This window comes from Hippoglossus hippoglossus, chromosome 7 (genome assembly GCF_009819705.1).
Source record: "Hippoglossus hippoglossus isolate fHipHip1 chromosome 7, fHipHip1.pri, whole genome shotgun sequence".
In the NCBI taxonomy this organism is placed as follows: Eukaryota; Metazoa; Chordata; class Actinopteri; order Pleuronectiformes; family Pleuronectidae; genus Hippoglossus; species Hippoglossus hippoglossus.
The window spans coordinates 6994736-7007775 of record NC_047157.1 but is presented as its reverse complement, the minus strand read 5'-3'; the positions used below and the strand labels follow the sequence as shown (position 1 = coordinate 7007775).

Below are 13040 nucleotides of genomic sequence, written 5' to 3'. Positions count from 1 at the left end.
TGAGGTAGCAGGCAGAAGAAAGGAAGTTGATGCGTGTGGAGAATGAGGTTTGAAGAAAGTCTGATTGATTACCTGACGATTTGTGTGTGTGCGCTTTTATTTCCGCACAAAGGTTGACTCCATCAACAGCCTACTGAAAGGATCTGCCATGACCAAGGCCTGTGAGGAGACCAAGCACTTTTATTCTGACCACAGCCAACCAGGTACATATTTTGTTTATGTCTGTGTGCACATGCTTATACTATGTGTGTGTGTATCCGTGTGTTGGTTTGTGTCGCCTTGATTCTGTTACACAGCAGACACGCACCGTCACACATTTCCTGGTTTTTATGTGAACAGAGTTTCGCCAGACCGAGGACTGGACAGTTCGTTGTCGCTACGTCATCCAAAAGAACATTCAGGAAGACCCTTGGAACCTACCCAGCTCTATCAAAACCCTGGTGGAGAGCCTGCAGAGATTCGTGGACGGTTAGTTGAACACACACACACACACACACACACACACACACACACACACACACACACACACACACACACACACACACACACACACACACACACACACACACACACACACACACACACACACACACACACACACGGCACATGTACACTCTCCAGCCATGTGGACGTATACAGTTTCAATCAGTCATTCCAACTTGTTTTCCTTCTGCCCCTACAGATGGAAAGAACCAGCTTCTCCTGGCTCTGCTCAAGTGCACAGGTAGAGTGACATATCAGTGTTAGACAGGAACCAGTTCATATTGATATTTAGAGCACAGTAGTGGCAGATAATCAGACTAGATAGAGCCCGGCTCTAATCTTCCATTAAATTACCAGAAGAGAAGTGAAGACAGGCTGTGCAATCTCTCAGCAGAACTCGAGCAGGAAAGGTCTCATAAGTGGAGTATTTTTAAATGATTGCAGTTTAGAGCAATTTGCAAATGAGATCATCCATCATATGAAATTACAGCCAGTTCTACCTCAGGACATCTGTAGGTCCTAAAAAAATCTTCAAAGGATGATTAATTTTCAAATGATTTATTTAAAATATCATGATTCTGTTTATGTAGAAATATACATCCTTTAATCAGGCTGTACTTTTATTATCTCTATTTCTTTTAATTTAGTGACACCAGCTCTTAAAATAAGCATATCCACTTTTTACATTTATAGTGGATATAATAGCCCCATGTCATGTATGTTTTCATTTCTTCACATCTGCTTCATTGCCAAACATGAAGCAGATGTTTAAATTTACTTAGTTTCCAGTATAATTTAATAATTCTAAAAAGTCAGAGTTGTCAGAAAAGCTTTCCTTTTCCAGAGCGGGATCATTTCCAGGTTGAGGCCAGTTGCTCGATGTGTTTGTACAGAAAAGGTTCGGTGTCGAGGCACATGATGCTCCAATCACTTTGAACTTTGCACGGTGGCATATGGTGATAGTTAATGGGACACATGCTCTCAGGGGCTGTCAGGCTAATGGAATTAAGTATTTGTATAGGAGCAAGTCCAAGACATGTTAAATCGAGGACGGTTAGAGTGCTTTACCCTCTCCTGCCCACTGACCTTCTCACCTTGTTCTCCTTTGCCTGTCTTCCTGACTCCCCTCTTCTCTCCCTACACTCCCTACACCCCCTTTCTCTGTACCTGCTCCACTGCACTGTCCAACCCCACACCACCAGACACGTCTCTGCAGCTGCGCCGGGATGTGATCTTCTGCCAGGCGGTGACGGGCGCCCTGTGCACGCTGGCCGAGCAGCTGCTGGCGGCGCTCCGGTCGCGCTTCAACAACGCTGGCGAGTACCAGGAAGACGGCAAAGAGACCAGCCGCAAGTGGATGGAGCAAATATCCGTCATTGGTGTTCTGCTGCACTTCCAGTCCTCGCTAGCACCGCACCTGGTGAGGACAGAGGGTTTTTAATTTGTGATACAAGTTGATGAGATCTCACCCAGGGGTGGATCCAGGTGCACTGACCCGAACTGATATCTGATTGGCCCTTGGAGTGTCCCTGTCCAGTCACTTACTAACAATACTAACAGTAAATATGAAGATTAGTAAGAATTTTATCTTTTTTGAAGAACTCAATGTGCTTGAACAAGGAACAATTTTCAAAATATACTCAATCATGTGTGGTTTTTAATCAAAGCTACACAGCTAACAGTGAACAAGGGCCGACTTAAATTTGAATGTGCACTTAAATCTGGAATTTTGCCTGGATGTTGGACATATAATTGGCCCCTCAGTGTAAATTTTGGCCCCTGTATGGCGCCTGATTTAGAAAAATCCTAGATCCGCGAACAAACTTAATCATTGTGTGTATTTCCTGTTGTATCCACGTTGGTAATGTGTCACTAAATCAAATACCCTGGGTTTTTATAGATTTCTTGCCATATAGCTGTCGTCACAACTATCAAAACCCACATGGCGCGACCTCTGAACGTTTTTTTTCTCTCCTCTGACAGAAGGAGGAGCGGACCATGCTGGAAGATACCAAGGCGGCCCTGTTGGACTTGGACAAAGTCACTGTGTTCTTCAGGCCACTGGAGGACGAGTGTCTAGTCGCAAGTAAGAGACTACACCAACAAAGACTGACTTGGCCCATTCAAACCAGACGGCTGCTAATCAGCAGCTGTATGGTTTCACCAACTCCGAATAAAGTTCCATTATATGGATCTATGGTAGCTATTGAGGGCGAAATTGTCATTTTGCCATTGCAGATTTAATTTTCGTTTCAGTGAGGAGCGACTGAATAGGGAGCTAAAACAACACTATAATGGATCCATAAATCATCTTACACAAGGGCAGAGCATGTAGTCTCTTTGTCCTTTCATTACAGATAACATGGTTCCTCCTGACAGGCTGTTCAGGGCGTCATTTAAACTTCAGAGCAGTTCTAAAACACGTGGCCGAAGCACCCAGAGAAAACATTACAATTAAATACACATGCACATGTTATGTTCTTTCATCGACATGTGTGTGCTGCAGTGGAGAAATGTTCTCTCAGAGCATGAAAATGATCAATTTGTTGTTTGGACTGGGTCCGTCCTCAAAACGCTCAAGGTCAGAACACAGCGGTGTACTGCCGCAGTCTGAGGATGCACCTGGTTTGTTCAAAGGTGGCCATTGTCAGTCTTGACCCGCGTGTGTGTATAAAGGTTAAGACCCGGGGCCTATTTGTGCCTTTAATAACCTCAGTATCTGTATTCACCAAAGGTGCTGCAGGCGGCCAGAAGCCTTAAAGCCAGCAGATACAAATGACAACATCATCCTGAATCAGTTCTCTTTTCAACGGCCTCAATATGGCCAGCAGAGATTGCCGCTCAAAGGAAAAGCATAACATGCACTTCCCATTATAGGAGGAGTCGGCAAAGCTATGGATGAGGCAGGGATTTACTATTCTAGGTTTTACGCTCAGCAGATGGAAATATTTGGAGTTTGCATGCATACAATGTGCACGAACACACAAACCGCTGCATAAACATGTAACACATTGACTTGGTCATTTATGTTGTACTTTATTTATTACATATGACAGATATTTAGAGGTGAACACAGTGTTCAGACTCTTTCACTTTCAAGGGAAGAATAGTTTCTAACCAAACTACTTTCCTGCAGTTGAATATTCAGCTCAGGTTGCCGCAGGGTCCATTCGACAGTATTGATTTGTTAATGGCGTCTTCCGCAGGCTGGGAGCTAAAGTAAGGCAGAACGCAACACAGAGTCTGTAACTCTGAAGAGTTCAGCCTCAAGAATCACAGCCAATTCCACAGGATTACAGCTTGATGGGTTCTCCAGGAAAGAGCGCTGACCCTAGAGGTCGCTCAGTAAAGGTCATCTTTTCCATTATCTGACAACCGCTCGTGTCTTGCAGTCGCAAAATGTTAGGAGGCGTCAGCGCAAGTCAGCGTCAGACTTATAAATGATTTCCACTTGTGTGTTGATGGTAGGATTGGAAAAGGTTACTGCTCTGAAGACAAGTGACACAGTAATGACAAATTCTTTTATAGAAACGCAATTGTTTCAGTTGCATAAGCATTTTTTTAAGAATAAAAGATCTGCCAGACTGACATTTTGCTAATTTATTTACCAGCTGCTCCTAACATGACTAGTACACAGTTAAGTACTACTGTTACATTTAAATAGACCTGTGTCACTTTTTCCATTATTGTGTGTTCAGTCCGTCAGTGTCAAGACAAAACTAAAGACGATGGTGGAGACAGTCAGTTCTCCACCTTCTGTTGTGGAAGGTTTGAACATGTTATAAAACTGCAGTGATTTTAGTTTTATGAAGTCATTTTAGAAAGACCAACACACACATTATTTGAATTGATGGACGGCTCATCAATGCAGCAGTGCTGATCTTAATGGCTTTTGGAAACCTGCACTGTAACAGAAATCCAGTGGCAAATAGTTTATTGTAGGTCTTAATACAACGAGATTGGCATTCAGTGCCAACAGTCCCCTAATGAAACCACATTTAAATTTACTATATCCAGATCTGTACCAAATTGCGCACACATTAATATCAGTCCCCAAATCATGCATGTTTTTTTTTCCCATTAAGATCCATGAATTATTCTCTGAGAAAAAAAAAAACAGGATCCACCCAGACCTACACCAAAATTAAATCGGTTCTTCCTTGGCTCATGCCCCAGCCCTCTTTAAAATTTTATGGAGTGAAATAGTTTTTGGGAAATCCAGCTGAGTAACAAACAAACACAGATGAAAACTTAACTTTCATGGTGGATGAAAGGTTTCTTCATGAGGTTTCTTTTTCTGTTCTTTGTAAAACTTTGCTACTAATTTACTGTTATTCTCTAATGTTAATGCAAAACAAAAATCATTTCATTAGCATTCAGTCAGTAGACATGTGTAACAAAATATCTTAAAGCCAAAACTATAATTAGTCAATATAATAACTACTGCCTGTGTGTGTTTGTGTGTGTGTGTGTGTTGCAGACACACCGGTGTGTTACCAGGTGGAGGGCAGCCGACAGGCCCTGAGGGTCACCCTGTACCTGGACAGCTGTCACTTCAGCGAGCTGCCCAGCCGGTTGCAGAACGGCGGCAGCCTCAAGCTCCACACGGTCCTCTTCACCAAGGGTAAGACTGAGCGGGCTGGGAATGAGGAACTTGAGAAAGTGAGAACACTGCAGGGGAATAGGTGCAGGGTGTAGATCAGCTGGTCGAGTGTGATGCAATAGTCACATGAGGAAGGGTAGGCTGTTGTCCTTATGATACACAGTACCTCAGCTTCAGCATTTTTTCCCATATATTACTGAGTACGAATGGGTTTTTCTACAAACCAAAGAAGCCATATGTCTCACATGCATTGATTTTATCTTCAGACATAAACACTTATGTAGAATTGAATGATTCAGATACACTCAGTGCCTCGTGAAGCCTCTCACTCATGTTCATGTTCCTGATAGCTTTATGTGCTTTTAGTTTTACATTAAAGCTCTTTGATGCCCGTTTCAAAAACTCCACCTTTACATTCGGTTTTTGCGGCCAAGCTCCTTCTAATCCTCCATCAGCCACAGCTGGCGCTAGTGTGAGTGGATACCACTATGGATCGTGCCCATCTGCCAATTAGCCATTAATTTTCCATATAGATATTTCAGTTGGGAAAACGAATCCATTGAGAGAGCTCATATTGTTCTTATGTACTTCAGTGTGGAAGAAAGTGCAACAAAACATTCAGTAGTGCAGATATCTGAACCAACATCACCACCTACTGGAGAAGAGACTAGGCTACAGGTTGAGGAGACGTTATGTGGTACCTTGTGACACTGCAGGTGTTTAAGTGTGAGTTAGAGAGTGTATGTGTGTGTGCAGTCATGTATATGAGCACTATATGCTCTCATACAGATTAAAGAATTGTGTAAATCAAGAAGATTTTGTGCAGTACTCACTTTTTCAGAGTCAAATGATTGTGTATGTAACTAATGTTAATGTAAGGAGTAATCTGAGGTGGCAAAAGTACACACATTCTTTACTCAGGTAGAATTTTAAAAATACTTTGACTCAAGCAAAAGTATGAGTGCTAATTCAACCCCTTTGTTAAAGTAAAATTATAAAAGTACAGGGTCTGAAATGTACTTTAAAGTATAAAGGTAATAAGTACAAATTAGGTGTACAAAAGACTAATAAACTTAACCACTGTTGCTTCAAGTATAATTTACAAAAAGCAATGTACTAATAACGGGGGTTAAAGCAAGAAAAGATTTGTGAGCATGAAAAATTGTAAAATATTGTGAGTATTCTGAATTTAAATAAGGCCAGGTATGGGAAAAGTACAGATATTTGTGTTAAAATATCAGGAGTTAAAGTAAAAGGTTGTCAGAAAAATAAGTAAAGTGTAAGAGTAAAGTACAGATACATGAAAAATGTCTTTAAGTACAGTAACCAAGAATTTGTACAGTTGCAGAAGTGAGGGTTAAGGTTTGAGGGTGTAATGTAATGTGATCATAGAAATGTGTGTTGACCCAAATGCTTCCCGCCTGTTTTACCCAGCACTGGAGCGTCCAGAGGGAGTGTCCCAGCAGGACTATAGCGCCATGGAGGAGTTCCAGCAGCGCACCAACGCTGTCTCACTAGAGAAGGTCAAGGCCTATTACCGCAGACTCAGGTACGCTGTGCTACACTGCATCACAGCCCTCCAGCAGTTTACTCACCAGCACTGTTATTATGTTTCACCTTAAAGGGAGAGTTCACCCTGTGGTGTTGCATAAGCAGAAACTGCACTTCGGTTACTGTGTTACTTTACATTTAACAGTTCCAAGGTCAAGAATTTCTAAATGAGAACTTTTTCTCCTTTATTCAAACCTGTCCCACATCAGCTAACAGGATTTTTTTTTACTTTGCTCATTTAGTAACGCAAAAGTCCTTCATAATGTAATCGTATTGTTTCTCCAACATTAGTATGACTATGTTATCCCCGGAGACGGGCAGAGTTAATGCTACTCCAAGGACACAGTTTCATTGTTGTGTGAGCTCAGTGAAATAGAGAATGAGATTCCAGTGTCTCCCACAGAATTAGTTCAATCTATGGCGGTAGCGGGGGTGCACCCGCACGTAGGACACTCTTATGTGTAACAGATTCCAAGTGACAGGTGCACAGACTAAAGAGTGAAAGATAAGTTCTCGCATAAGAGAAAGAAGTGCATTCACTGAGTTGAAACTCTCAGGTATGATTGCATGGACGTGAGAATGTTATGGACCATACCACCAACATGTGGGAACGCATGGTAGAGTGAGGGCGAGCACACAGCACATAACGCTGCACACACCAAGTTAGAAACCTCAGTGTAAAAAATGTCTTGGTTCATTATGAAACTGGCAGGACGAATCGGAATATGGCGGGTCGCCAACAGTCTAGAAAATAAATGTGAAACACTGGACTCATTTCTTTTTCTATTGTCCTGTCTACGAGGCAACAAGGGATGTACTTTGTTTTGAAAAATGTCCTCTGTTTCTGTTCATTTCTTCTGGCTCGATGATTATAATCTTGAGTTGTGCTTCAGGAAGAGAACATTTTTTTTTCATTTGCCTGCATGACTCAGAAAATATATACATCTATAAAAGAAAAGGACTAGGATCATTGCCTATACAACAAATTATTAATTCCAAAACAAGATTGTTAATGTGTAAGATTCCTTACTGACAGTTTGTTTAATACGGTTACAAAATGCTTGACTAATGTATTAAATGTATTGATAGGAGTTTGGTTAAAAAGGTCTATTAGAGTTCATGTTGTTATAAAATATTTGCTGTAACCGAAGCATATTCTGTTTAGTGAAGTACTCTAGATGTTCGGTGACTCAGCTCTCTCATAGAGTGAGGCAGAGGATGAAATGTATAGATTTCTGAACCAGATGAAGAGTTGTGTTCTTGTCTCAACCAGGGCTTTCTATTTGGAGAAGTCCAATCTCCCGACAGACTCAAACACCACAGCTATGAAGATTGACCAGGTAAATATATATTTATCCTGATGTATATATTCCATCTGCTGCTTCTGCTGTGCCCACAGAATGTGTACATTACAGTCCATGTGAACTTGTATCCATTTATATCCTGCTCTTGTAACATAAGTCCATTTGTATATAATGTTGTGACTGAATATAAATGCAAGTACAGATACTGGGCCTTGAAGTTAGAGACCTGCAACCAAGCATTTCCAAAGTAAGAGGGACTGTTGTCCTGTTTCCCTCCACTGGAAACCCCCACTAGCTCATCAAGACACCCCCCCACCCCCACCCACCCCACCCCCCCCCCCCACCCCCCCACCCCCATTAACTCCAACTAACCTCAACACGTCAACATTATAAACTCGACCTCAGTGATGATTAGATTAGAAAGAAAGTTCTAGTGACCCAAACTGACAGTAGCTGCAATAGATTCCAATGATTAAAACTTCTTAGAGAATAGTTGTAATATACACGGATCAGCCACAACATTAAACAGACGACTGGTTTTAATGTTGTTACATGATCCTCAGGACTACAGAGAGTTGAACTTGTACTTTTGTTATTTGTGTATTGCTCTGCTGGTATTTGTGCTGGTGCACCATCTAGACAAGCCAGTTACTCAACTGAGTCTTCTATTGAGAAATAAAGTGTGTGAGATAATTTCACTTCTTTCTAACTCAGATCAACTTTTTCAAATTTTTTGTTGAATTTGTCTAAAACTAAAATCATAATAATTTAGAATTTTTGAGTTTTTTTCATTATTCTGTCACGTCACTTGGGTAAATTGCCAAAAGTGATACAACTTTACAGAAAACAAGTGACATTTCCTCCTCATTTTAACACTCAATAGTGTCTAAAAGATTTGGTAAGATTGACACTTTTGTGATATTCTATTGTTATTTTCTTGTGAAAAGTCTAACCTGAACCTCTCTGACCTTCACTTCCTTCCCCTTATAGCTGCTGCGACCCCTCAACACCCTGGACGATCTCTGTCGACTAATGCAGTCGTACATCAACATGCGCCCGAGCGCTCAAGGCCACCCATCGGGTGTCAGCGTGCTGTGTGTGTCGTCTGAGCTGTGTAACCGCCTGGGAGCCTGCCACATCACCATGTGTGGCACAGGCATGCAGAGGTCAGTCTGGCACCACACCGACACTATTCTACTACTCGTGTAATATCACCGGCTAAAATAAAGATCAACATGGTTCAGAGGGAAGGACGTGCACCTCTGAACCCTCAAAAACAGCTGTACAACACTGTCTGAATTAAGTTTCACTATATTCAGCAGATCCACTTATGTGTGTGTATGTGTGTCTCCAGGTATCACTCACATTATGGGGACTTAGCTTCCTTATGGGGCCAAAAATCATGTCCCCAAGTAAACCATTACATTCTAAGGGGAAGATATGTTTTAAAGTTAGGTTATGGTTAGGGTTAAGCAACTTAGATAGTAGTAGTAGAGTAAGTTTACAGGAAATGTGTGTGTGTGTTTCAAGCACTAATCTTCATCTCCTCTGCTCTTTCCAGATGTACCCTGAGTGTGACACTGGAGCAGGCAATGATCTTAGCCAGGAACCACGGCCTCATGCCGCGCTGCATCATGCAGACCATGGACATTATGCGTAAACAGGTAAACCACAGGGCCCATTATCTCAGCCTGGGGTCCAGCAGGGGTCCCTTAAAGGGATAGTTCACCCGAAAAATGTAAATGCACTCATTATCTACTCACCACTATGCGGATGGAGGGGTGGGTGAAACGCTGTTTACCCCTGAAACTCCAAAAGTGTTTGAGTCAACAAAACACTTTTGGAGTTTCAGCCAAATCCAATACAATAGAAGTAAATGATTACAGATTCTTCAAACGTAAAAAGCAAACGCCTCCATACTGCTCCTGTGGTGTCATCCAAGTGTCCGTTAGTCCCGTCATTCAAGTTCGACTTGAAACGGCGTCATTTACACCATGTTTTTAGCCTAAATGTCCTCTGATATCCTCCTTTGGAGCTGCATTCGCACGTGGATCCCAGTGTAATTTTCTTTTTTGGGTGAACTATCCCTTTAAGGAGTATGTACCAGAATATTAGAAACGCTTCTGAATATAATAGTCTAGTGCAGCAGCACTTCTCACCCCAGTGCTAAATATAACTGAAATAACACCTCCATCACAGTGTAAAAAAGCTGAGCATTATATGCATCATAGAAGTATAGCACTTCATGGCAGAACAGTTACATTAGACTGGAGGGCCTATCTATGTCAGTGACTTTTTGCGTTGTCTTATAAATGTTTTTTAAATGATAACAACTTATGATCCTGCTGTCACTGTAAAGCGTATTCTTTAATAGACCAGCTGGAGTTAAATGCAGTATGAGTAACTCAGTCATAACATTGATACAGGATGGATGCCTGAGGCAAAATCATACAAAACATACTTACTTGAAAATATATCAGGTCTCCTTGTATAAAACAAGTATTTCTTCACATTATAAGTATCGTTGCCATTCAGGGCAATTAAACCTCCTGCAATGTGGAGCTTATAACATGTGTTCTCTTTTCCACCAGGGGGCAAGAGTTGAGCTCTCTGCTAAAAATCTCAAGGTAATGGACCAGATGCCTCCCTCTGCTCCAAGGTAATGTATAGAAACCAGTTCCAGCAGGCGCCTCAGCTCATACCGTCCGTACACTGCACCATTTGTGGTCACACACAAGGTGGTTTGTCTCATTTGCATTTTTGTCTTTGTCTGCAGGCTCTTCAAGCTGTGTTTGCCACCCTCGGATGGAGAGCTCTAAGAAAAGCATCACTCCAGTGAACTCGCCAGAGAGAGGGTGAATGTGGAAGAGGAAGATATGATGAGAGACAACAGCAGCAAAAGAGGGCGAGTCTCACGGGATTTCCTCCAAGAGACACTGCTGATGGAAAGACCTTTGACCCCTCCACTGCCCCAATTACACAGGGATCATTCCAACATGGATACCACTAGAGTCTTCAGTGCAAAGTACAGACTAAACAAGATGGCGCAGATGACTAATGTCAGTTACCTGAGAGCACCCACAGGGACACTGACACAGCCTGAAGCTCAGGACTAATCATGTACTGTTGTACCGGGAAAACACCCCAGAGAGAAGTATTACTACTGTGGCTGTCTGTCTTCACCATTGACTTGACAACTGGTGCGCAGTATTCACAACATGAGTGGAAGGGAGATCTCACAAAGACAACATCCGCAGCGATTGTGCTCATAACCGAGCTTGTATGATTTAACTTGATTAACCAAACTACCTGTAGCTGAGCTGACTGTCATCCTGAACACAGATGTCATCCCATTTTGCCTTGGACTGCGACTCCAGAGGGTCTCTTTCTCTGTTTTTGCTGGCGTTCCCCAGGGCTCAATGTTGGGACCCCAAGTGAAGTAGAAAATGTGGTATTCATGTGAGATAGCAGACTGGATAGATGCAGAAAGTCAAAGAATAGACAGAAAGATGGAAGTAGGGCCAGGTAAAAAAAAAGAAAGTCGGATGATAGACTGGGCTGCTCTTTTCCTTAGCCTGTTGCATGTGGTTACTGTGCAATTACTGTAGGATTAGTGCGAGTACTGTATTACTGCACTATATGAAGGATAGCTATTTATTGTGTCTGGAAGGAGCTTTTTTTATCCCTCACTTATTCTATATCAGGTATTAAAGAATCTAAAAGCATTCCAGCCTACTTATTGAATAATATTTAAAGGACCAATGGCATGCCATTTTTTTAGACGTTACTGCTTGTGTATTTCATTTTATTTATGTCTATAGAGTTTGATTACATCAGGAAATCTTCAGGGGAGTGAAGATGAACAGAAGCTGGCTCATCTGAATCAGGACAAAGGAAGCTACGACTAACTGTACAAGCCAAGTCAAAAGGTCGGGATGTTGAATCATCGTTAAATTATTAATATATGACTTAAAATGTACTAGTGGAAGAATGGCCTTCTTTTGACTAAGACATTGTGTTTACTTTTAAATTGGCTTTTATGTTATCATATTTACTGTAGGTATGAAAAGAAGCACAATGACTGGTCCGTACAAGTTGCAGTGTTAGTAAAAAAAAAGTACTGTAAGCAGTTTGTGGATGATGTAAACAAAGGGATCTCTCCAGGACTTATTCACAGTAACATTACTATTATTTTGCTGAAGATTTTAATTTCTTGTACATACAAACTGTAACTATGACAGAGGAAAAGATAGGTTATGTCTTATGGCAGCAGAGTAATGCTATACATTAAAATGCATTATTTTTATGGAAATAATATAGTATATAAAACATTTTGTATTTGTGGCTGTGTATTTGAAGAGAAGTTTTTTTTTTTCTCGTTCCTGAGCGTAACTTCACTGACAAGTGTTAGTTTTTGACTGTAAAAAAGGTTTGAATGCAGTTCAAGAATCCTCCCTGATGTTCTGCATTGGCAGATCACTTGGTCCTTTTTATTTGTTTAAAAGAGGTCTGGTTCCAAATGAGCATGTTGGAACCGACTCGACACGTCCCCCGGTGGTAGCATGGTCACTGTAGATTTACATCCATTGGTTTGCCTACACAACTCAGAGGATATTTGCATTATCATCATTTCCCATATCAAGTTTGCTCTTATTGTACATTGTAAAAAACCCTGGTCTTAAGTGTGTGTTTAAATTAGCTAATGACTGCAGCATGTTGGTGTAGCCGGACAAAGAAATATGTCACTGATTACACATTTTATTTACATTATTCTAATGTTTCATTACTGTACATACTTTATTTGCAATTTTGTGTTGCCTGAAAATAACTGTACAAAGCATCTTTGTTGAATCTTTCTAAAATGATCATGTAAATGCAATCTTAACAAGCTAGTAAATAAAATCTTCACAGTATGACAATGTTTTTCAGCGTGGCAGCAGTGTTGAGCCGTGATGACCCAACATAGAAATGCAAACACACAACGATTAAGTGGTTTCTGTCCAGTTAGGACTTTTGGCCCTTTCATATAAACAAGGCCTTCCTCATAATGATTCCTTATCATTAGTGAGTCCTCCTCAAACAGCTCTACAGCATACTGT

At 41.3% G+C, this 13040-nt stretch overlaps 1 protein-coding gene across 2 annotated transcripts in view; it reads left to right on the top strand.

Annotated features, from left to right (window-relative positions):
• The window catches only part of prex1 (phosphatidylinositol-3,4,5-trisphosphate-dependent Rac exchange factor 1), an 85627-nt gene extending 72763 nt beyond the window's left edge, over positions 1–12864 (top strand). Inside the window, exons 29-41 of one of the 2 annotated variants that reach the window (XM_034591677.1) lie at positions 113–203; positions 340–468; positions 683–724; positions 1686–1903; positions 2467–2569; positions 4964–5107; positions 6521–6635; positions 7911–7977; positions 8144–8188; positions 8932–9107; positions 9503–9605; positions 10533–10600; positions 10718–12864. In XM_034591677.1, the coding sequence (XP_034447568.1) occupies positions 113–203; positions 340–468; positions 683–724; positions 1686–1903; positions 2467–2569; positions 4964–5107; positions 6521–6635; positions 7911–7977; positions 8144–8188; positions 8932–9107; positions 9503–9605; positions 10533–10600; positions 10718–10760 (1344 nt within the window). In that variant the 3' untranslated portion in view covers positions 10761–12864. The remainder of the gene's footprint in view (positions 1–112; positions 204–339; positions 469–682; positions 725–1685; positions 1904–2466; positions 2570–4963; positions 5108–6520; positions 6636–7910; positions 7978–8143; positions 8189–8931; positions 9108–9502; positions 9606–10532; positions 10601–10717) is intronic. The other variant, XM_034591678.1, reaches the window with a different exon arrangement.
• Positions 12865–13040: the final 176 nt, after the last annotated feature.